The sequence below is a fragment of the Oculina patagonica genome, chromosome 7 (genome assembly GCF_052425735.1).
Source record: "Oculina patagonica isolate OP01 chromosome 7, crgOcupat, whole genome shotgun sequence".
NCBI classification, from domain to species: Eukaryota; Metazoa; Cnidaria; class Anthozoa; order Scleractinia; family Oculinidae; genus Oculina; species Oculina patagonica.
The window spans coordinates 10265494-10291971 of NC_135764.1; the positions used below are offsets into that span (position 1 = coordinate 10265494).

Sequence of the window (26478 nt, forward strand, 5' to 3'; positions counted from 1 at the left end):
AAAAATTGCCTTATACTTCCTTTTACAAGCTCTATAAAGTATACCTCGTAAATACGCAATCTTACTCTTGTGCATAATTTTGTTGTTGTCTGCATATTAGCTTATATTCAGTATGATTTATTCATCTTTTAACATGTTTATTCTGCATACGTTAGTTATTCATATTCTATTATTTCTAGTAATTTATGTCTCTTGTCTGTTTTTTCGAACGTGTCAGTGACCAACACGATAGCATATGCTTCTTTGGTCACTGAGCACATTTTATTTTGGTTTTGTATGTATTGTATATTTTCCTTATTTTCATTAATGCATTTCCTGTAAATAGTGTTAATATTGTTTAATTGTTGTAAATAGTGTGAAATAATAAAAATCTGAAATCTGAATTTGAATCGGAAATCTGAATCTATTTCCTTCACGGCCACCCAGGGCCGGCAAAATGAACTATAGATTATAGCAAAACCATGAATAAAAAATAATGGATCAACTTAGGGCTGAGTCGAAAATCCTGTCCGTTATAAAATTAAAGGCTCTGTGAGCTGTCATGTGCAGCGGGGTTGAGCGGGGTTTGAAATCTCTAAACTTTTTTTTAAACTTGTTTTGCGGCACCCTGAGAGGCGTTAAAGAAAATTTCGAGATTTCTCAAAAAGGGTTTGCACAATAGCGAGATAGCTCCGGGTGAGGAACAGTTCAGGTAAAGGTAATTTGTGACATTTTGATGAAATCGACCATATTCGTATTCGCGGTATTGGACTGGAACTAGCTTGCAATGGAGGCTAATGCGGGGGAATATCATTATAAAGAGCTTTATGTCATTTGCATTTGAAAAGATTCCCTGCATTAGCCTCTATTGCAAGCTAGTTCCAGTCCAACACCGAGAATACGAATATGGTCAATTCTGCCGAAATCAGATCGCACGAAAAAAGCGACGAGGGATAAGCGGATTGTGAAGACTAATAATAATTATAATTCTAACGTGAGTGAACTACCGTTCATGTAGATCGCGAATAAGTCTCTAAGGGGAGAAAGCGACGAGAGAAGAATTTGCTCTGGGAAAGAGGACTGAAGGTTCAAACCGTGCAATTTGTTAGAGTATTTAAAAGCAGTTATTCATACATACTACAGAAAGAATCAATGTGAAATTGCGTGAAGTCGTTCACAAGACAATCGTACGTATCGTAGCTAAGCTCTCTCCTCCGCAGAGGCCTTTTTTATTTTTCGTACTACTGGGAAGGGCTAAAAAAACATGAAAAAAGCGCGCGGAGCCTGGAGAGAGATTCCCCGCTTTTTCAACCTTCCCGTCGTTCCCCGCGCTCCCCTATTTTTCATTTCTTTTTTAGCCTTTCCAAGCAGTTCGAAAAATAGAGAAGGCCACTACGGAGGAGAGAGATAGCTAAGCGCTGGGGTTAATGCACAATTCATTTTAAAGTAGTGGGATTGGCTTGCGTACCGGATTTTCCTTTAATGAAATGTTTTCTCCAAATCAATATATTGCCAAAATACCCCCGAACTGTGCATATTTTTTAATCTACCATTAGTCTGTAGATTTTCTTAAGGAAAATGGCCAAAAACTGAAAATGCTGATATACCGCCGTCAGATATTTTTTGGGTTAAATTATTAGTTGAATATTTTTTGAAATCAAAAGTGGTGGTATAAGTCACGTTTTCGTTAAACACTTACTGTACCCTATTTCAAATGGCGTAAAACAACGCCACCTTGCAAATTATTCCTACCTTGTACCCAGTCAATTTGTGGGAGGCGCGGTAGCCTAATGGTTAGTGCGCCGAAAATCGGATAGCGCGGTCCGGGTTCGAGCCCTGGCCGGGGTCATTGTGTTGTGTTCTTGGGCAAGACACTTTACTCTCATAGTGCCTCTCTCCACCCAGGTGTATAAATGGGTACCGGCAAATTTACTGCTGGGGGGTAACCCTGCGATGGACTAGCATCCATCCAGGGGGGAGTAGAAATACTCCTAGTCGCTTAATGCTATAGAAACCCGGATAAGCTCCGACATAATGGGCCACTTGGCTCGACAGCAGGCTTTACCCAGTCACTTAATCGGTTAAAAAATAGATAACTTTTTTACACAATTGTGGCCGAGGAGATTCTAACCTCATAAACAGCGACTGGGTACGAGTTAGATATTGCCCAATTTACGTAATAGAGTCAATGAAAAGTGCAACTTTTTGCGAGTCGGTTTTTATTGTCTTCCCGAAACTACTGAAGTTAAACGTCACAATCGTCCCAAACAAATAGTTCAGTCGAGAAGAAAAGCTCAAATAAAAAAAGCACCCGAGCTCAATTTACACGTAATATATCCCACCTGTGTTCTCAAACCGACCCTCTCAATATTCAAGACACCTAAATTTAAAAATAGATTTTTGTAACAATTAAATTCGTCTACTTATTTTAGCTGCGCCTTCCTAACTACCGGCAAATATTTCCAGCCGGGGACGGACTGTAATGGCAAACTCGTCATTAAACCAACAGTGGCGAAATGTCTACGTTTTAAAATAAATTTTCACAACGTCACTTGGCCGTAGGACACCGAAAAGGCCAGGTGATATCTTTCGGAAGTCCTCGGTACATTCTCGGACAATCTTCGCAATTTCTCGGAAGATATACACCAACTAGTAAGAAAAGCGACGAAAACAAACTAACTAAATTTGCCCTTGTTTTGTTGATCTATTGTTACTAGCTTTGAACTCTTCCACTTTCTTGAAAATTTCACAGAAACAAATGTAAAACTATTAAAAGTTTGTTGTTTAAAAGAGCATTGTCACGATATTTTAAGTCATTTTTCTGATTAATTCCAAATTGAAGGAAACCTTAAAATAATAGTTGTGTAATGTAGGAAAACAACAAAGGAGTAAACGAAACGCGAAAATAACCAAGGATGGTTTCGACTGACGAAGATTAAGACGGATTACGAACGACAAACTTGAAAAACTTGCCAGTTTTTTCAAGATGAGTTGTCCGTGACTGTGCTCCTTTTAAAAACCCCTACATAACAATATTGTTTCTATCACAAATTCAGCGGGAAAAACCATCAATCAACTGTAAGGTCCTCAACGTTGGCGTACAGACTCTTGTCATAATGTTTGAGGTTGACGTACGTCTGTAACAGAAAGGCAAACAATGCAATGTTGATGATGCATGTAACACCAAAGACGAATAACAAACAACATATAGCAAGGTATGGACTTCCGTCTTTTTATTTGGACTCCAAAAAATGTTAAACTTAACATAATAAATAAGTAACTCTGCCAATGTTTAGGCCATCGCAGTTTTTAAGCTTGTACCTCTAGACTGAGCAAAAAGGCGTGTTGATGGGAATTTATCTTTTGTTAAAAAAAATTAACCTAAGAATAAGAAATTGGTCGTTTTCACAATAGGAAGACAGACAAAACGTCTGACGATTTGTGAAAATGGCCGGGTGTAAATTGGTAAGCACAACATACGCAACAACAACAAACGCGTATAGCCGTCGCATTTGCTCGTTAGAATTCCAACGAGCAAACGCGACGGCTATACGCGTTTGTTGCAAATATATACGCCCTTTATCAAGCTTGCAGTGCTAAATACAAATTGCTTGTTACAAAAATACATTATTACTGAGTTAACCTTGTGGTTTTTCTCCATTTCTTTCATCGTATCTTTTAATTCAGCAAACGTTGGTCGATTGCTTGGGTTTTCTTCCCAACACTTAAGCATAATCTGATATCTAATAAATAAAATAAAATCATTAGCAAATTGTAAATACTTTTTATCTAGTTCTTTTTTTTAAAACAGGCAGCTTTAAAGGTCGGCACACACTAGGGGACTTGTCGCAGGGACTTGCTTCGGGGACCAGTCCCCTAGTGTGCACTCGTATTTTGCATCGAATTTCTAGTCGCAGGGACCACATTTTTGGTCCCTGCGACAAGTCCCACGAATTTAGCTTGTTTGATTTCGGGGACTAGTCACAGGGACCAAAAGTCCCACAAATCGGTCAATTCTCTAGAGTGTACACACTAAGGGATAAGTCCCTGCGACTAGTCCCCTAGTGTGTGCCTGGCTTAATAGAGCGGTTTTCACTTGAGTGTCGAAAGTAAATTGCGTTTGCTTCGGTTTTGCATTACTACGCTTAGTGATTGGCTTAAAAATCTCGCGCCACTTTCTCAGCCAATCAAGAGTAAAACCAAAACCAATCGTGACTCGCTCGCGCACGTTTTCCCGCGCTTCGTGCCAGCTACATGTATTTGCTTCGAGTTTTGATTGGTTCACTGGATTGTCTGTGTCCTTTGTGATTGGCCAGAGTAATTACTTTGGTTTTGGTTTTACGACACTCAATTGAAAACTGCTCTAGGCGTCATGAAGTCCTCCGATACTGTAGTTCCCCTGACCGTGCGCAATGCAGTATACAGTTTTAAGTCTTGCTTTCTGGCCAAAAAAACGTTGGATAAATAAATAAATCTTTTAAAAGGCTTTTTGGCGTATAGTTATCTTCTTCAGGAGACTGGGTCGGGCATGCCTTCAGCATAGTCGGGTTAAATCGAGCTCCGTCTAAAATCTAAATTTTGAAGGCGTTCTATGGAAGAAATTACTCAATACTTCAAACGAAAAGACAGAAAAACCAGCTCTGAGTCTTCGGAAGGCGCTACCCCGGAGGAAAAGAGAACCAAACTCAGTCAGGCTAATAACATGCCCACGCCGTCCGACATGGCCGAAGGCGTCGAAGGCGTCTTACCGAAACTTCAGCTTGTTCTCGACAAACTCGTCAGTTTGGAGACAAAAGTTGACAGCATTAACAAGCATGTTTGCAGCATCGACGCTAAAGTTCTCCAGCTTCAGAACAAGGTGACAACACTCGAAAGTTCAGTAAAAGAAAACGCCAAAACAGTAAATGAGACGGAGGCTGGAGTTACTGCTCTAAATGCCGATGTGGAAGAAATCAAAGCAAAAGCCGATAAAACCAGTAACGAGGTAATTACTCTGCGCCAGCAACAGTGGTATTTAGAAACATACCAAAGAAGGGAGAACCTTCGTTTTCATGGGATTCCTGAACGACTGGATGAGCAGGAAAACACCAGAGAAGTGCTGGTTAACTTTATGATAAACGAGCTCAACCTCGAAGACGCGCCACAAATCGAATTTCAACGGGTACATCGAGTAGGCAGGTTTGACGCATCACAGCACAACCCACGCCAGATCATCGCTCGCTTTCTCCGCTATGGGGACCGGGAGAAAGTTTTTTCTCAGGCAAGACAACTTAAAGGCACAGGTATGGGAATATCTCCCGATCTCCCTAAAGGAGTCGTGGATATCAGAAAGAAGCAGATCGAAACCTTGAAAAAGGCTAAAAAAGAAGGCAAAAGAGCTTATTTCAGTAGAGCAGAGCCGGACAAACTGTACGTAGATGGACATTTAATCCCTGTTTCAGAGTAATTCAGTTTTAAGTTATAAAGCTGTAGGCCTTCGGTTGAACTTTGAAAAATTTGAATATTCTGGAGCTACCGTTATGCAAATTGATAATTAGATTGCAAGATTCGGTTGCTAGCAACTAATCAACAGCTTTGCTGGTTGCTTATTTTAATTACTGCTGTGAAGTGTTTTTTTCTTTGTTTTTTTGTGTTGGTTGCGCTTTTGTTTTTTTCTTTACTTATCAATATGGTAGTATTGATTGTCGCATGTAGTGTTCTTTGCATTATTTTATTGTTTTCAGCTTGGTGTATTTTATCGAGCGTTGTTTTTGTTGTTTTTGTTTTGAGTCTATGCCTTGCATTCAGTTTATATCATTTCCAGTTGCCATATTGCATATTTTTAGAAGTGATCTTGCTTAAAGCCGGTAATATCTTTTTTATCTGATGGAGGGAAACAATTTCCAATTTAAACTGCTTTCTTTAAATGTAAGAGGGATCCGTTCTTTCGAAAAAAGAAAATGTATTTTCAACTGGTTGCTTAAGCAAAATGCAGATATCTTTTTTCTGCAGGAAACGTACAGTACAAAAGAGATTGAAAATCAGTGGCGGAAACAATGGAGAGGAGAGTTGTTTTTCTCTCACGGTACATCGCGCAGTAAAGGCGTCCTTGTTTTAGTGCGGGAAAATTTGGATTTTAAAGTTAATTCAACGCATACCGATGATTCGGGAAGATTTGTTATTCTAGATACCTTAATTCAGGACTCGCCGTTTCTTCTAGCAAATATCTATGCCCCAACAAAAGGCTCTGAACAATGTCAGTTTTTAGACGAAATTGCTAATCACTTCGCAGACAAAGTATGTCAATCTAAACATTATGTTATTACTGGAGGTGATTTTAATGCTACTTTCGATCCAGATCTTGACTGTTCGGGTGGAAGGCCTTCCATAAAGAATTGCATTAAGAACCTTAATGATATTATGCTACAAAATGACCTGGTCGATATATGGAGAGTGCGCAACCCGAACAAAAAGCGCTTCACTTGGAGGCAGAAAAATCCATTAATTCAAAGACGACTGGACTTTTGGTTAATCAGCAATTCTTTACAGGACGACATAGAAAATGTAGACATCTTATCTTCCGTCAAAAGTGACCACTCCGCAATTATTTTGAATATTGATAGCGTAAAGAACTTAAACCACGGTCCATCTTTTTGGAAATTTAATAATAGTCTTCTCGATGATGAACAATACATTAAATTGATTGAGCAGCTTGTTCCTGATTGGATTGAGGAGATTAACTATTCTGATGATGCTAGAGTTCAGTGGGATTGGCTAAAATACAATATCCGTAAGGAGACCATTACTTATAGCAAAGCGAAAGCAAAAGAACGGAGAGAAAAAATAAAGCGCATTGAACATAAACTGAAAATTGCTGAGGAAAAATTAGCTGACTCTCCAAATGATGATACACAAAATGAAATTGACACTTTAAAAAGCGCATACGAAAAAGAATACGAGTACATTACGAAAGGAGCAATAATACGATCACGTGCAACTTGGTACGAAAAAGGTGAGAAAAATAATAAGTATTTCCTTAATCTACAAAACAATAAGAAGACAAAAAGCACTATAAGAAAACTTGAACGCAAGAATGGTAATATTACTGTTGACCCGAACTGCATAATGGACGAATTACACTCATTTTACTCAGATCTCTATAAAGAAAAGAACTCCGAAGAGCTAATTTCTGAAAATTGTCCTTTCTTAAATTCTGGGAATATACCTAAGCTTTCACCAGCAATGCGAGAGTTATGCGAAGGAGAGCTAACCCTTGCAGAGTGTTTTAATACTCTATCGAGTTTTCAAAGCAACAAGACACCAGGGAACGACGGACTAACTGTAGAATTCTATAAATGTTTCTGGAAGCTCTTGGGTAGCCTGCTAGTTAATAGTCTAAACTACGCGTACAAACACGGCGAATTATCTTCCTCCCAAAAGCAAGCGCTTATCGTCTTAATTGAGAAGAAAGATAAAGATAGACGACAGGTAAAGAACTGGAGACCAATCTCTTTAATCAATGTCGACGTAAAGATTGGCACGAAAGCTATAGCTAAAAGATTAGAAAAGGTTCTGCCGGAAATCGTACATCATAATCAAAACGCATATGTTAAAGGAAGAACTATTTTCGACGCTGTCCGATCCATCGACGATATTATCAAGCTAACATCATCAAATAATATGAGCTCATTACTGGTAGCAATTGACTTCGAAAAAGCCTTTGATTCAGTGAACTGGAATTTTCTTAGACACGCCTTAAGGAAGTTCAATTTCGGCCCATCTTTTATTAATTGGATTACAGCTTTTTACTCAAATATTTCCAGCTGTGTGATGAATAATGAATTTATTACACAACCTTTTAAACTTTCACGCGGCGTGCGTCAGGGTGATCCTCTCTCGCCCTATCTGTTCATTCTAGTCCTAGAAACACTCGCGATTCATATTAGAAATGACGAATGCATTAGGGGAATGAACGTTGATGGCCACGAAATTAAACTTATCATCTTCGCTGATGATCTCACGGTCTTTCTTAAGGATAGCGCATCTTTTCACTGCCTGTTGGCCAAGCTAGAGTTGTTTGGTCAATACTCCGGTCTGAACGTTAATAGAGAAAAAACTGAGGTTATGAAGCTTGGAATCTCTGATATCTCTGCAGAAGAACTGAAAATAGATGAAATTAAAAAAGTAGTCAAAATTCTAGGGATACATTTCACTTATGATCAAACGCTTTCAGATAAGTTAAATTTTCATACCATCATTGAATCAATTAGAAAGACACTTAACAGCTGGAACTGGAGAGGCCTCACTTTGCTAGGGAAAATACAAATAATCAAGTCGTTCGCCATTCCTAAAATTCTTTATCGCCTCTCTCTTGTCTCAACAAATAAAACTTTTGTTAAAGAGGTCAATCAGGTGCTGTATAATTTTGTGTGGAAAGGCAAGGACAAAGTTAAACGGCTCGCTCTCATAAACAGTGTCGAGAATGGTGGGTTAAATATGCCGCACATTGAGTCTCTCATTAACACGCAAAGGATAGTATGTATCAAAAAGTATTTGGGTGATTCACCCTGTTCCTGGAAAATTATTCTCGACCACTATCTTCACAAAGTCGGGGGCAGTTTGCTTTTCCACTGCAACTTCGAGTACACAAAGCTCCCATTGGACCTCCCTGATTACTACAGAGAATGTCTTGCAACTTGGACAAAATTTACTGCCTCACCTGTCTCTTCAATGGATGAGATCGTTAACCAGATCTTATGGAACAACAAATTCATTTGTATCGGACAGAAATCAGTTTTTAACCGCAAACTCTTCTCCTTGGGGCTACATAAAGTTGGAGACCTTTTTAATGAGATAAACATTAAGCCACATACCACCTTGCAAAATCTAAATGCCCTGGATCTCTTATTTTTGAACGGTCTTTATGATTGCCTTCCACCTGAATGGAAGAAAGTGATGACCAACGACCCTCCATCGGTGCTCATTAAAACTAACCATAAATGGGACGATGTGTTTTTGTACTCGGGCAATGATGCCCTTTTATTAAGTGAATTGTCCTCTAAAAAAATCTACAATATTTCGGTGTCAAAGATTTCGATTAGTCCGTCGGCAAAAAAGAAATTCGATGTTTCATATGCTTCTGCAGAGCACGCCCTTGACTGGAAGAGAATCTACAGCAATGCTTTTAGATCCGCAATAGACACCAAAACGCGTGAATTTCAGTACAAGATACTTAACAGAATACTTCCTTTAAATGATTTCCTCTTCAAAATTGGCAAGTCTAACTCTCCTCTCTGCTCTTTCTGCCAATCCTCAGAGGAAAACATGTCCCACTTCTTTTTCCATTGTCCGTTGGTAGCAAACTTTTGGCAATCAATTAAGCATCTATTGGGGGGTTATGAGCTTATTGAAAGAGAAGTGATCCTAGGGATCACCGACGCAGTTGAAAATGCATTTCTAAAGAATCATCTAATTCTATTAGGAAAACAACATATTTTCAGATGTAAACATAACAACTCTCTTCCTAGTGTAATCAGTTTCACAAAAACTTTGAAAGCAGTCTATGATTCTGAACGTTTAATTGCTAAAGAAAATAACAAGATCAACTTTCATTATGACAAATGGAAGGATCTGTTAGGCTACCTCCTCTCATTTTAAAATAGCTGGCAAGCTCGTGGCACTTCTTGTCTCGAAACAGCTATCTAATCAATTAAAGGCAACTTACTGAACTGTATGTCGTTATACATATATATTGTTTTTGTTTTTTTAAGAAAAATGTAAATTTATTAGTGTAATGTAAGAAGTTAATTAAAATTCTGTACTGTAGGTTATTCTAAGCTATATACTGCAAGTAGTGTATTGTAAATAAGTCACAGAGTTAAGTTATAAGTATAAGTAATGTATAATGTAATGTAACGTGAAATGTAAGTAAGTTATTGTGTGTATTGTAACCTGCTTGTTGGAAAAAAATAAACAAATTACAAAAAAGTATAGTTATCTTGTAAATTTGTTCTTCCGCGAGGTATTTTGAATTGCCCTGCTGGCTCGCAAAAATCATTAGCAGGGGTCTTAATATTTCACAGCGTTACTACACACTAAAAAACTTTATGAGTGTGTATTTACAGTTTGTTGTCCACATGTTTTGGTTTTGGCATTCTGAATCCTTCTTGAAGTTTCCTTGCGATTTGTTGAGCTTGAATTCCCGGATATGGAGATCCGCCTAGATGAGATGAAGAGAGGTTTTTACTAAATTTTTCTGAATTCATCACATTTAATGTGTTAAAAAAACTGATGCAAAAAAGTACACTGGTATTTGCCCACAACAATTATTTGTCCCGACACGGACACGTGTCTCGTTCATTTTGGTCCCAGATTTGTTGAACTACAGCATGAATTATAATTCTACTTACCTACAGTGAGAATCTCGTACAGAAGGACACCATAACTCCAACTACGAGAAAAGGAATTAGTCGATATTAAGTTTTGTATATACACCTAATTGCAATAACGTTGTCATAGATTAAAAAAAATAGGAAAAAGGTTAATAGGAATTAATTAGCGTAGTTTCATAATTGGTAGTATTTACAACAAACTCACGAGGTTTAGCTGCACACTTTGAGTTCACAATTGATTTATTCGCATTTGTACGAATAAATTTCATGCATGCGCTTAATTTATTCCTATTTGACTTTTTCTTTTTTTCTTTTTTCTATGACAACATTATTGCAATTAGGTGTATGTGATTTGACAATGTGCATAAAAAATTGAAATAAAGGTTTTGTAAGGAAAGTACCCCTGCAAAACAACATTTCAAATACCAGCAATGGGAAAGTCCCATTTTTAAATAACCACGCTTTTTTAAGTAAATCAGCTCAGTTAAATTTGGTTTTTAGGACTTTTCATTACGAAATAGAAAAAAAAAACACAGACGACCTTTCAAAAAATCAGATATTAATTGACACTTACACGTCGCTCTGAGTTGTGTATGTTCCATATAACAAAGCTTCATAAGCAGTCCACTTGACAGGCAGACGACCCTTTTAAAAAACAAACTGAAAGGTTAATGGAAACAATAGAGAAAATGTTTTTTTTTTTTACATTTTGTGGACGAGAAACAATGAGACTGTGATTGCATCGGACAATTCTCACCCGACTTTGTCTGGTGTAAATATCATCCTGGTGAACATTCCTCGCCATCCCAAAATCTGTCACCTTACACTTCTCTCCTTCACCAACAAGAACATTTCTGGCCGCCAAGTCACGATGGATTATCTGTAGGAAAATTAAATATCCTTATGCATTTGTATTATCTGGACAGACAGACAACACAGTGTACCACCATTTTTTGCCACTGTTTTCATAGGAAGTTGGAGAGGGGCGATGGACTATAGCTAATGGCTGGTGCGCTGAACTCCGGATCAAGCGGTCCGGGTTCCAGCCGACTGGCCGGGGCACTGCATTGTGTTCTTGGGCAAAACACATTACTCTCATAGTGTCTCCACCCAGGTGTATGAATGGGAACCGGCGAGTTTACTGCTGGGGGGTAACCCTGCGATGGACTAGCATCCCATCCGTGGAGGAGTAGAAATTTCTTCATGCTACGGAAACCGGGATAAGCTCCGGCCTGATGGGCCACTATATAAATTATAGGCTTAAACAAAGACTTAACCTACCCAGAAATTGCTTACGGGAGTACCACATTTGACTTTTACAAAATAGGAAAAAGCATTTTTGGAGTAAAACAGTTGATATGATAAACAATAAGGACAAAGCAACCAAACCTTTTTCGAAGACAAATAAAACATTCCATCGGCAATTTGCCAAGCGAACCTCATTAACTGTTCTGCAGTCAGACTGGTTTGCGGTTTCACATCCGGATCTTTGAAATATGTGTCGTTGAGTCCTCTACTCTTCCTTAAGTAACCCAGCAGGTCACCGAAAGGAACATACTCAATGACAACAAGCAGTGGATCTATCGTCAGTTAAATGAAAAACCAAAAAATGAAAATAAAAAGAGAGAAAAGCGACTGAGCTCGAAATACCAGCGGGGATTGGGGGGGGGGGGGGGGGGCGAGCGGGAAACCGGGGGTTTGGGGGCGAGGACAACATGATGAGGTCCACTAAAAACTGTTTTACGTTTTGGCAACCAGCAGCTTCATGACAGTTAATTTCTGATTGTATCGATAGTGGAATCCCACTTTGGCCGAAAAAGAAGGAAAGTAAGAGTTATATATGTGCTTTTCAGTAACACATTCCATCAGCTTGATTACACGTGGGTTCGGTTTCACTTCCTTCATCAACTGGTTCTGATTATTGTAATAATGGATACATGTGATATTATTTATTCAGTATGTTCTTTACCAGTCTCAGTGACACATGCCAACAACTTGATCACATGAGGATGAGGTTTCAGTTTCTTCATCAACTCAACTTCTGCCAACAGGTCCTTTCTGTCTGAATCCGGGGCATTCGCTATAAAACAAAAAACATTACAGATGGTATTCCTGCATTCCTACTGTCTCGACTAATCTGAATTCCTATTCGCACCTTTCAACATTTTGACAGCAACCGTTGTGTATTCTTCGTTACCACTTATGTTCCACGCTGTTGCCTTGGCAACTTCACCGAAAGCTCCTTTACCAATAATTTTAATGATCTTGACCTGCTCCCGATTAATTTCCCAGCGTCGTGCGGAAGGATGAAGGGGCATGTAATTCCCGCTGCTTGGAAGTGCGTAGGTCTTGCCGGAGTCACCAGACGGTGCCTTGCTGGAGGACTGTTTGTCGGTTTCCGTAGCGATGGTATTCTAGTGAAAGATGACAAGCTTTAATTCATTGGGTGATTGACGTACTATAAGCATTGACAATATGTATGTTTATTTTACACCTATCTTCGTTCTTTTTCTTCTTTTGCAGACCAAATAATTTTAAAATTTTTGTTTCTTTCAAAGTTAAACAAGATGTGACTAAACTTTCTTCCGTTTTCAGTTTAGGAAGTATTATTAATGAGTTTCCTCGCCATGTAACCCAAACTATTCAACACTGCACCATACATTAGGCAAGGTTTGCTATTGCATTAGCATATATTTTCTACAGTAAAATTACATTCTGTACGTGCTTTTTAACTTTACTTACCAACACAACAAGCTCTCCGCCGCATCCCGCACATATATTGGTACTGAAATAAAGCAGCATGTATTCACAAGTGTTATTTTCACATGTACTGGCCAATAGCCTTAATAGCTATAGGACGTACGAGAGACTGTAGATTCGTTGAGTAAAACATGAGCGGAAGAATGCTTTTTAAAGCCTTATTTGTTACCACGAGTCAGAAACCGGCAACAAAAATACTTACATCACAAACAGTTACTTTCTATATTTCCAATCAGTTCAGTCTAAGGTTCCTTCCGAAGACATTCTCATTTCTTACATTCATTCGATAGGACCTGATTAGAGGTAAACAATTCTCGGTGTTCTTCCGTGGCCTTTCTTTCTTAGCTTTCAATACATATAAAAAGAAGCTTAACTCTTCGTAGTTTAGCCCTCAAAATTTACTCACCGATTTGTTTTTGGGATCCCTGCAATGAGAATAAAATACTTGTCAGCTTTTTCTCATCAGTGTTGTTGAGATATTAATATAATTAAATATAATGAATAAAGGGCTATGAACTCTAGATGCGGACGTTTTCTTCTTCTTCTTTTTCTTCTTCTTATGATGATGATGATGATGATGATGATGATGATGATGATGATGATGATGATGAATTTAAACATTTCATAACAGGGAACTGGGCCAATACTCACTCACTGCTAAATAAAGCACTTGTCTTTTACATATCGTTGCGCGAACATGTACCATCTTGCGCTCAGGTCAACTGGCTAGTAGCTGTTAGTCAACTAGCCAGCTAACCTGCTAAATGAGCCTTGATGTCACCGCGAAGGGATGGTATATCATATCTGCATCCAATTGTTACTTACCCGTACGGCTGTGCATTCTCCGGAGGACGATAGTCAGAATAAGAATAACAATCAATAACAGAACGATGACAATGGCATAAACAATGTGAAGAATTGTCTCGTTACACGACGAACCTGAAATGCAATACAAATGTAATTAAGATGCAGCGCCGTTACCGGACGAAAATTCTTCTTACCGAGGCAATGTCAGAAAAAAAAACACTTGTGCATAGCTTCTTACAAAAACCTTAAAAAAAATAATAATTGTTTTTGTTGCTACGGCCCTGACTGATGGTTCATTATTTGAAAAGCTCAGAATGGCAATTTAGGAGAATAAAATAGGTTAAAGAATTTTAACCTATTTCCACTTCGTCATAGTTAAATGAGTTGTCTTCTTCATCAGTAGAAATACATTAGTATCATAATTAGTAAATCGATGCAAAGCTATACCCTTATAAATTGTTACTGCATTACACGTTTGGACGCCCTAAATACTGCTGACTTACAGGAAATCTGGCATTTAAGCCAGGTTCAAATGGACAGTCCTCCTGCATATTGTGTGAAAACTACCTTAAGGTTGTTGGGACTTACGTTACTATACCTTTGATTGTTACCTCCACCGTGTAACTTACAGCTCCTGCAGGGTTAACGGCTTTACATTCATAACTTCCGGTGTCTTCTTCACTGGTGTCGTCAATAATGAGGTCGGTTTTATTGACGCTGCTTTGAAGCATCTTTCCATTCTTTCTCCATGTAAAAAGGGGTGCGGGATAGCCTTCAGCTTCACACGCCAAGTAAAGGACGTTCCCTTCGATAACAGTGACTTTATTTTTGCTTTTCTTGGTTATTGTTGGTGGTACTATATGCAAAAAAGACAAAGGAAATATAAAGACTTCAGGACTTATATGTTTTTGTCAGTCAAGGCCAACCGTTATAAAAAGTTCGATTGGGGATCGGTTACCGGACCGGTCCCGCGTGAACAGACGCTTATTAAAGAAACGGTCCCGAGAAAACAGACTTAATTAATCCGCTCCAATCTCGAACCGTAAGCATTTAGGACCGGTCACATGTAATCAGATTGTTTTATGTACGGTCAAACATGCGAGTTAACCCATGAGCGCCTGTGCCAGCAAAACCGGCCGTGACGAACGTTGCTCTTTGTTCCACCTCTGACGTCATCATCTTTGACCAAAAAAGACGTCACTTATACACAAACTCTGCAGGAGGAAAATATCTATCCAATGATACAAGATTAGAGTGATTGAGTTAATTGAGATTGAAATACACACGAAAATGCTTAGAAATTTGAGTGAAAACTTGAAGGAAAATTTTCCTCAACCACCCTTGGCTACTTCATGGCAAGAATTTCTTGTTTCCTGCTTGATTTTCTCGGAAAGCAAGTGAAAGGCCAACAACTGCAGCAAAAAGGTAAAAAAAAAGGAGAAAAAGGAGGAGCGGTAAACTATATATACAAACGAAAAGCCTTAAGCGGTAGAGCACTTTCTGGTCCAAAAATCTACAAATTTTGCTTTGTGCGCATGCCCCAACGATGACGTAAAATGCGGTGCTTTGACCAAAAAAAAGAAAGGCATACTTTTATGTTGCAAATGCCGTTTTGTTTAGTTTGGAACAAATTTATTTCATAACTGACCAGAAAATGTCAAAACTGTCCAAAAAATACGCCTTTTTCAAAAATCTCCAGGCGCCAATGAGTTAATCACGTGACCAATTCTTTCAAAAGACGAGTCCTTTTGCCATAAATTTGGGCAATCTATTCAAAGCAAACTCAAAAAATGTTAAGAATGTCGCAAAAGATGGATTCTAGGTTTTAGTGTTAACATAAATGAAAGTATACTACTGGTCTTTCTACTGGTCTTTCAACGCGTACGAAAGCGGTTCAATATAAAACGCGAGTACCTCCTGATGCCTTGACTCTCTTGATTTTTCCATCGTCTTTTAAACTTTCACCAAGTTCATTTGTTGCAGTAACCACAAATTCGTATACGTTGCCTTGCTTCAACTCAACTTTCAATTCTCTAACTGAGACATCTGTAGTTGTCTTTAACTTGATCCACTCTCCTGGTTTACCATCAGTCACTACTCTTTGATACACAGTGTACTGTGTGATTACTTTTCCGTTATCTTGTGGTTCATTCCACTTCAGAGTAATTGCATTATCTGTTACTTCACTGGGCAGATCGTCAATTGTCGCTGTAGCTGGGACTCCTTAAACAAAATGTTATGGTTGGCTACCACTCTCTAGTTATTAAACCGTTTCAATTATCTCTTGGCAAAATCTTCCCATGTCATTAATTCAAATTGACAATTTGGTGTTACCGTGTTTGATGAATCTCAAATTGTTTAGTTAGGACATGCATTGTCATTTCAAATCTCGGCTTATTGTCATATTACACTTACGCCCCGAAGACAGTTTGGGCCTGATTTCTCTAGATGTAGAATGAAGGCAGTGTTTGCTTTTAATGATTTGCAGCTAAACGCGCGAACTTAATCAATGAATTAGTTCTTCTTGGCGTACAAGACATGCTGTACATGGGTAGCCTGTTCCAGGCTCTCGGTAGTTATGGGAGAGCGAATAACGCGCGCGGGTGAGCGAGGAAAATATGAGGCGCGTTTTTCGCTTTCCCCTTCAACTATCGAGAGCCTGGAACAGGCTAGTACATGGGGAGCAGGGGTGTCGCAGTGGTGAGAGCGCTCGTATCCCACCAATGAAGCCCGGGGTTGTTGGTTCTCTCCTTGCTCCGAGGGTTTTTCTCCGGGCTCTCCGGTTTTCCTTCCTATGGCTGATGCGGCTCCTTCTCTAAATATCGTAAATTTATGGTGTTACTATGGGTCTGTGACTAAACAACTTGTGTATTTAAATAACATTTTCTATCATGAACTTGATCTTGTGATTGCTATGGCTGGATTAATTTCAAATTTCACTGTTTTATTCTTGATAGTATTTTAGATGTTTGTTACACAAGGTCCTACATTACGTGCTGAAAGTTAGAAGACGATTCAATACCTATAGATAAACAATATGCAACATTCGACAACTTATTTGTCTACCTTCATACTTAGTTTTCAATGCTTCTTCTCCAGCAGGTCCCTCAAACACAGCATTCCTGGTAAAAACTTTGACAGTGTACTTGGTATCTCTCTCCAGACCTCCAACAGACAGACTTGTTGTGCCAGGGTCAGTAACATTCTCATTCTTTATCTCAGTGTCACCCTTTAGTATGACCACTCGGTATGCTGTGATAGGACTCCCTCCATCATCAGCTGGTGCAGTCCATTTTACTGTCAGTGAAGTGGCTTGAATGTCTGATAGTGTGATGGTCGGGGAGCCTGGTTTCTCTGAGGGAAAAAATGTGCATAATATATGTTTGTTTTTTTTTTAAATCAAATTAAAGCTTATGTCGTGCATGGCTTATTTTAACATGTAATTGAAAAGTTTTTAATTTGTTTACAAACGGTCCAATGTCAGTAGCAATAGCAGCAGCTCACTGCTATTACTACTGTCACTGTCCGTAGATTTCGCTGCATATTCTTACTTAGAACAAAATCAGCCCAGTTTGTATAAAAGGCTTGATTCGAAGCTCGGCGTCGAGAATTTCACCAAATGTTGATACGCCAAGTGCACTTAGTTTTGGATATCGTCGGCGACATCTCAAAAAAACAATTCTTGGTTTTCATGTTAAGGGCCCGATTATATGGCGAATTTTAGCCCGGGCTGGAATTTTGTTGCTTTTACATGAAGAATCTCATACCGTGCTGAACACTTTTTAAATTAAATAATTATCGTGGCCACCATTTTATTTCGTTGAGAACCACCACTGCGCATCCGCAAGCTCACTTTCATTCAGCCCTGGCTAAAATTGAAAACGCGATTACATGAGGTTTTTCAGCCCCGGCTGTAATTCGGCCCGGGATGAAACTTTCTTCATATAGTCGCAGACGTGTTTTTAAGAAGATTTGTTTTGGAAGCCGGGCTGAGATTTTAGAAATTCGCCATGTAACCAGGCCGTTAAATCATAAAAGGTCATAAAATTCTGAAATCAAAATTCATTAGGCCTGCTAAATTTTCGTTGTCCCTAGACCTCACTAGCTGTAAGACGAACTAAAAATATATATTTCTGCAGATTTCCAGCTCGGTAGTGTCCTTCGTTTTTAAAACAGAGCATTTTGAATAGCTGAGTTCCCCGCCGAATGTCGTGACAAAGCTGTTTTGTTTTAAAAAAAAGGCCTTTCCTTTCCATTTTCTGCAGATTGAACATTTCAAATATAATAAGTGTTGTTTATGTGAAAGTATACTAGCTCATGAGCCAAAAGTAGTTGCTATTATAGCAAAATTGAGTTTCAGATGGTTTCTCTGACATCACGGTGGCCATATTTGTGTCCCTCGGAAGGACACAAGTATGGCGTCTCTATACTTAGCTTTAACAATTTGCGTGGAAAGTTTCGGCAAATAACCCGTGAACGGTACACCGCACAGACCTGAGACTTGGAGAAATCGATCATTTATTTATCTTCTATAATATTTGAAATTCATGGCTTCTGTAGTTGTATGTTTTCGAATTTATTTTTTGATTGCGTGACAGTGAAAACCAGCAATACGAGTTGACATGACAGGTGTTACGGAAGACGGAAAAAAGTTCTCATTTACTTGATCACTTCCTTTTTTTTTGAAAAGAAATCGCACCAGTTGTCAAACGTCAGCCAAAACAAAAAACAGTTTTGAAATAACTACAAAGAGCACTTACTTATCTGTTGAACTTTCACAATCTTGTAATCAGCAGGAATGAGCCCATTATCAGCCCCACACTTAAAATCACCAAAATCTTGATCCACTTCCATCTTCACATTCACTGTGTTCTGTGTAGCTGTGACGCTGCTTATAATTATTTGACTTGCATTAGATTTGTACCAGGTCAGTGTTGGTGTAGGAATACCATCTGACACACACTTTAACTTGACTGTCTGACCAATCCATGACTTAGCAGCTGATGCGGTGGCTTGTTGTATTGTTGGCGCGTCTGAAAAACAGAAATAACATAACATTAAAAATAATGCTAACAACAGATGGTGATGATATTTGATATTTGGATATTTCATTTCCACCAAATTGGGTACCCTGAGTCACCTAGAGCAATTCAACTTGCTTTTACCACAAATAAACGGTTTATAATTTCACATATTGTATTTATAGACTGAAGGGAAAGTAAGATCTGTGTGTGAAAGGATAAATGAACATTACAAAAAGATATGCACAGCTTGCTTGTATTCAAACCTGTAGTCCAGTCCCTAAATTATTATTATTATTATTATTATTATTATTATTATTATTATTATTATTATTATTATTATTATTATTATTATTATTATTATTGTTATTATTATTCCAGGCTGACAATGGAAAAAATACGTCAATATTTTATTTGAATTTGCAATAGATATAACTGCAATAAATTGGCAATTATTAAGTGTTACTTACAGCGAACCACAAGTGTCACGTGATGTTCATCGGTGCCTGCTGAGTTGTTGGCCCTACATGTATACAGTCCATCATCTGCTCTGCTTATATTATTGAACGCCATAAACGCTGTTTTCTTCCCAGAACTTTTCACTTTTCCATTTCTGTTCCATTGTACATCTGGGTCTGGTGTCCCTGATGCTGTACAGCTGATATTGACTGTGGATCCTTCATTGTAACTTGCTTTCACAGATGATGTAATTAACTGTGGTGCTACTGCAATATAAACGAAGTTCGTATCGAGCTGATTACAATTACTTACTACAATATGACTGAGCATGTTTTATTCATTCATTCATTCATTATTCGTTCGTTCGTCCCTTCCGTTGTTCATTTATTCATTCAGCAAAGAAAAGAGGTACGAGATTGGTGCGTCTTGAACCAGCCATCGGTGTCTTACTACAGTAATCGTCAAGTTTGTGCCTGCGTGCCGGCTTACTGTTTTCCAGGCTGTTACGTTGTTTTTCTGAAGAAATATAGCATGATAAATTTTGCATTAACTGAAAAACTCGGAAAAAATTCCCATCTGGAACTCGGAATTTTTTCCGAGTTTTTCAGTTAATGCAAAATTTATCATGCTATGTTACGTTGTTTGCCCAAGCATGAGACTGGCTGACATTCCGTTTACTTTTTGTAATAAAAAACGTGGATGATAGAAAAGAGAGTTACAGGAATGATAGGAATTGCTTTTGTTTATCATTATGACAAGTTTCTTTCAAGAAAAGGGGAACTTAAAAGAAGATGAATTAGTAAAAGTGACAACCAATGATACTCTACAAATTTTAGCTTGAGTTAACAACACTGAAAAAAAATCACAAATGAAAACAGGATATTATTATAAAAACTGTGACTGAAGAAGGGCTCGTAATACTGCGCGCAAAACTAAAAGTTGATATCACCATAGCGCAGAATATTCCTGTCAAAAAGAAGTTCATAGGGCAATAAAGCTTTCAGAAAAAACAAGCAAATATTAATAAAGATTAATGTTTGGACAAGTTGAATTCTTGCCATGACGTTTAACATACCTGTCACAATAAGATGGACTGTGCTCCTTTGGTCTGCTTGAAGTACAAGATTTGCAAGAAGCTTACACTGAAATATAGTGTTGTCTTGATGAGTTATGTTTTCAATAACAAGAGTAGCTTTTCCTACAATTCTTACTCTTCCTTTGTATGAAGCTGGTATAGTTGAACTGTCTATGACAGTACCATCATTCACTTGTACCAGCATGTCCCTAAATGTACCCCTGGAGACTTGGACACTATAGATAATAGCTGCCAGCTCTGCTTGTTTGTCGTCCACACTGTAGTCCCATACCAGTTTGGCATTGCTTCCATTTCTAGCAAAGCTTGGATCAGAAGGTTCCAAGGTGAACTTCAAAACGCTTTCTAAATTGGCGAGGTTGAAAATCATAAACGCATATTTAGTTTATTTGCGTTAAAGTTTAAACCTTCGGGTTAATAGAACGAACATATTAAGGCACAAAACGTGGTTACAACAGTCATAACTGACCCTCTTTAACATTATTTGTGTACCAAGAAAGAAAATGAACAAATTATTTTACAAAAGTATGAATTACTAATTATGGGAAATATATTAGGTCAGGTAAAGGCAAGTAAATGAAATATAAACTGTGTAACAGTAGTACGATATATACTAGCAATACTTAACAATTATTCCACGAGCGCGTTGGATATGAGTTGGCAAAAAAAATTACGATCTCATATCCAACAAGCGCGAGTGGAATCACAAAAAAAGTTCACAAACAGCCAGGCAAGCTAAAAGCCACGATACTAATTTGCAGTCAGTCGCATCAAGCTTATGATCAATAGTGACAATAACACGTAACGCAACACTATTGACAATCTTGTGATATTTTTAAATAACAGTAAAAGTGAGTCCGCTATGCGAACATGTGTGGACTTTCATTTGAATAAAAGTTGACATTATGAATTAATCAATGAGTTACTGTAGTAGTCAACAACTTCAAGTTTCGAATCGAGTAATTCGAGATACAAGGCGAAAAAACAAAGAACTTATCAATCAATTTATTTTTTACAAGACTGTTGGAAGAACAAAGTGTACTATAATATGTACTACGCTTCAAGAAACACACGTTACCATTGCCGCTTGGAATGTCACGCAATGTGAAGGAGCGTGGTGTGACCCTTAGTCACGTCGTTCACGACAAATGCCTTTTTTCATGCGAAAAAAAAACCTAGAATCCTACAAGAACAGCAGTTATTAGACCAAAAGCCTTTCCTTACCGCTAGCAAGATAGGATACTATTTTCATTAAAAAAAAAGAAATGTTACGTGGAGCACGTGAACTGTCTCGCATCGCTTGTTTACACAACCCTTTATACTTTTTGTGTAAAGCTTGTGTAAACAACTCATCGAAAAACTTATTTTCTTTCAATGAGTTTTTTTTTTTTTTTTTAACCTTTTCGGAATAAGAACGTTTCAATAAGCGTTCACAAATAATTTCTTAGTAGCTTGCGTAGAAAGGCGGAGAAATATATTTTTCTGTTCACGAAATATTCACTTGGAGTCGGTGTTTTGAGAGGCGGCGAAGGACGTTATTTGAACCGACAATTAAATTATTTTGTCGCACGGTTTGGATACATGCATATTCTACGGTTTGATGTTATTTTTATTCTTTTCATGACAATGTTTTAGTTCAGTTCTGAATTCGACATCGGTCTTTTGTTAAATATTCTTCTTGAGAGAAATGGAGTCCCGGAGTCCAAGACATGTAAAACAACATGATTAGCGAACTTGTTTTGATACAACTCGTTGTGCATTCATTGTGTGTAGCAAAGCTAAAATAAATAAATAACCAGACATTTGATTCGTTTTAATATGCGAATCAAAAATGCTCAAGCCGCACAGAAAAACAAACACTGCGGAAAGTGAGTCAAAAGTGTGAAAAAAAGGAATGTGACTTACGACCGCAGTTGTTTAGCTCATTTCAGCCGTCGCGATTGTTATTTCACTTTTCATCTACGCCACCGCTGCCTTTGCCTTGATGTATATTTTTCAGCCACCACACGCTCTTCGAAAGATGTGTCAAAAAAGGCTTCTAGCTTCAAGAATAAAGTGCGACTTACTCGATATTTATCGAATTTCTCGGTTTACTGCCTTGGCTGCCCATCTCACCGAAACTTCGGATTCTCCGATCACTGTCGAAAACTTCCGAAAGCACTAACCCGAGTTATCACGGAAAGTGACCCCCCAATCGGAAAAAACTGCATCACAACAATGTGTAGACTTTAAAGTCCACACAAAAAAGCAATCCAATGCTACGTACGAAATGTATCTGAATGAAACTTAAGTTTACGGCAATGAAAAGAACAATTTTTTTTTCAATTTTCTTTTTTTTTGATAAGCTGATCTGCTTCCATCTTCAAAGGCAAGTGGATATGTCAAAGTAACTCTGATTCGTTGGATATTCACTAGAGTGCAACAGTTTAGACCTTTCATGAGAGTAAAACAACGGACCGTTTCTCGCTGTTTCTAGACGTTTGAAAAATATTATCATATTACAGTGTACATTCAGTTAGTTCATGAGAGGTTCATCAACAGCGCCAATTTTGTTTGAATGGCGAGGTTCGATTAGTCTGCATTACTGATGTAAACCGGTGATGGGGCTCAATTTCGGTTTCGCTTGGAAAGAGAATGTATTCGTAGGCTAGGAAAAGCATAACGTACTCGCACTTGAATAGAGAAACTGGGAACGGAACAAAGACTTAATATAAAGAAACACAAACATCGTGCATTATCGTAGGTTGTACAGCTTAAAATATTAGTTCTGCGCTTCAGGGTTGATGAAAAATTATGGATACAAACCTGCACGCGGAAGTAACAGCAGTAAAAGGAAAGTACAGCCGATTGTCGGAATTCGTAACAAGTTTACAAAACACATCTCACCGACGTTTACGGTAAGCCAACTGCAAGGTCTTTGTCGGATATCGATTAAACAGTTGCTTCACAAGGTATTTTTTTCTGACTAAATTACACGGTTTGTGAATCCTACATCCGTCTCATGCACTTTATCTTTCCGGCTAGGACCACGTGACTAGCGTAGCCTTGGTCACGCAAGTGGTTCAGAAAAATTCTTGCATACGATTTTCTCTCTGATCTGTAACGGCCACCCAGGGGCAAAATAAACTAGGCCGTTGTATACGTAACAGTCAACTCTTCCTAAGACGGACGCCGAGAGGTGTTCGCCTTTTAGAGAGTCGAGGTAACGTGACACCAGTAATTCTGAGATAATATGGCTATGCCTCAGGTAGTGAATACACGTCTGTTTAAAGTCGCTTACTATAGCAAAACCTAGAAACTGGAAAAAAAATCATAACATTTGAAAACTGACTCATTTGCTCGTTTGTTAATTACAATCGACAGTGAGCATAGCATACATGTTGCAATCTATAACGTTGTTTGTTCAAGCAAACGTTCGCGGCTTCTAGTCAACTTACCGCATTTATTCGATTAAGCGCCCTGGGACCTTGAGGGTGGGCACTTATTCGAGGTTGGGCGCTTATTAAATTTTCACCGTTTTTAGCAAGTAACACGTTTATTTTGCAAGAAGACAATGTATAAAAACTAGACGTGAAGGCGTACGAAAGATGAATTTTAAATGTTCATTGAAAGTTTCAGTAAAAAAAAAAACTAAAAAACTAGGTCTTCGGGATAGACTTTTAGTATTACTTAGTCAATTTTAATCTCAACTTCAACAATAATCAAAATTCCTCTTGTGCCCTCATTTTAATGGGAATAATAATAATAATAATAATAATAATAATGGGAATTAACAGTGGGATCTTCCATTAGGTGGCTCTTCTTGATCCCACTGATTCAAGTGTCCGTTGACGTTTTTAAAGTGTCCGTTGTCCGTCTTAGAGAAGTGTCCGTCTTATAGGGAGTTTAGTTACAGTAAAATGACTGAAAAAAGGCAGGGACCATTACCAGAGGTCTGTCTTAATTGGAGGTGTCCGTATTGAAAACCATGAGTAAAAAGTATGGTTACAAGAATAAAGGCTCTGTGAGCTGTCTTGAGCAGCAGGGTTGAAATCCATCTAAACTTACATTTTCCAACAAACCAACATTTATGTTTTGCGGCAACTTAAAAGCTGTGAAAGTAGAAAGGCGTTAAAGAAAATTTCGAAATTTCTGAAAAGAGGTTTGCTCAGGGAACTTGGGCGAGTTTTTAAATTTAAAGTGCCATGAAGTAAAAAATAATTGCTGTTTATTTTAAACGATTTTCAAAATAAAGAAGAATGGCGTTTTTCTTTTTGCAAAATCTTTTTTCGTTTTAGAGATATTTACGATTTTGTATTATGCAGTGAGGAAAGTGATGACGTCATTAATTGTTCCACAAAAAGATGAAGAACTGAATCAAAAATATCTCTTGGAATATTCGTGCTGTGTTCTTCAAACTTGGCACCATTAATGTAAACCACAAAAGACACAGAATGACACCCGTTGTGTCGTCATTTTTGCTTAACCAAAGATGATCCACTTCCAACAAGCTAATGAGGAGAGTTAGGGTAATATGGGTATCATGTGTATTCCAGGCCGGACCCTCTGTCCCACTTTAAAGGGTTGCAAATGGAGATATTGTGTTTATGACAGAAAGAGACTGGAACCAAGAGTGTTACCATCGTTACATCATAGTATGAGCCATTTTGCACCTTTGAGGAAGGTCACTACGGATGCCAAGTTTAAAAAAATATCACTCTTATATTTTCAGGGATATCCTTGATTTTGTGATCAATCTTTTTGTGGAACAATTTATGACGTCATCCCTTTACTAATTTGCATAACACAAAAACTTGAATATCTCCAAAACGAAAGAAGATCTTTCAAAACGGTAAAGGCCATTCTTCTTTATTTGGAAAGGTCTTTCAAATAAGCATTAATTAATTTTTACTTCATAGGCACTTTAATCAATCGATTATCTGACACCACCACATGAAAGAACCTGGTGAGATTGGTCATTTGACCAAGTTTGATGAACAGAGACGAAGTTATGGGCCTTGAAACATGGTAAAAAAATCCATACAAACGTCTTTTATTTAGAGACAGCGCCACCAAAACCATATAAATTCTTAGATTTTTTATGACTTTTGTGATACAGTCAACTCTCTCTTAACGGACACCTCTATACGACGGACACCTCCATAAGACGGACACCTGGTGACGGTCCCTTCCGTTTTTCGGTCATTTTACTGTAACTAAACTCCCTATAAGACGGACACCACTCTAAGACGGACAACGGGAAATCATTAACGGACACTTGAGAAGTGTTTTTTATCATGTTTTATCAGTGAAAATACCTCCAAACTTCGTATCGACTTAAAGCAAAGTTAGTCAGCACCTTAAGAACACGTGTATACCACGCTTACTAACCACAAACAATGATGCTTTGACGGTTTACTATTCTGCTTACATGAAAATACGGTCATTTTATTATTTCAGTCTTGTTGCAGTTAGCAAAGGTTTGTTGCAATTGCATTATGCAAAGGTTTAGCTTTATTATCTCACAATTACTGGTGTCATGTTACCTCGACTCTCTACAGAGCGGACACCTCTCTAAGACGGACAGCTGCGGCTGGTCCCGAAGGTGTCCGTCTTAGAGAGAGTTGACTGTACTTTTTTAAAATGGGCAAACATAGTGATTTTCATCTTAGTTTCTTTCAAATAATGGATCTTTGGCAGGATTTTACAGCTAAAACGGATAAAAATTTTAAGAGTTTATATGGTTTGGGGGGACGCTAGCTCACAATAAGAGACGTTTGTATGGATTTTTAACCATGTTTCAAGGTCCACACCTTCGTTTCTGTTCATCCTGAAAGCATCAGACTTGGTCAAATGACCAATCTCACCGTGATCTTTATTACTTAAAATTTCAAACTCGTCCCAGTTTCCTGCAGAACATCGGAACGGGCATATAGCGAGATACTCTGCGAAATAACATTTTTTGTGCTAGCTAGCTCAGGTAAGAGTAATTTATGATTAATTCGAAATG

The 26478-nt window shown here is 38.1% G+C and overlaps 1 protein-coding gene across 1 annotated transcript; it reads right to left on the reverse strand.

Moving 5' to 3' along the window:
• Window positions 1–2181: 2181 nt before the first annotated feature.
• On the reverse strand, window positions 2182–23425 carry LOC144660690 (tyrosine-protein kinase receptor Tie-1-like). The gene is made up of 18 exons (XM_078521394.1): window positions 23295–23425; window positions 20472–20834; window positions 19408–19662; window positions 18677–18949; window positions 16983–17270; window positions 15831–16139; window positions 13935–14048; window positions 13516–13534; window positions 13092–13134; window positions 12505–12763; window positions 12319–12429; window positions 11739–11929; window positions 11107–11229; window positions 10924–10994; window positions 10368–10408; window positions 10081–10177; window positions 3623–3722; window positions 2182–3116 (listed from the first exon to the last, which is right to left on the reverse strand). Exons 1-18 carry the CDS (start codon window positions 23368–23370, stop codon window positions 3048–3050), a joined length of 2802 nt encoding a protein of 933 aa, XP_078377520.1. The 5' UTR covers window positions 23371–23425; the 3' UTR covers window positions 2182–3047.
• Between the last annotated feature and the right edge of the window lie 3053 nt (window positions 23426–26478).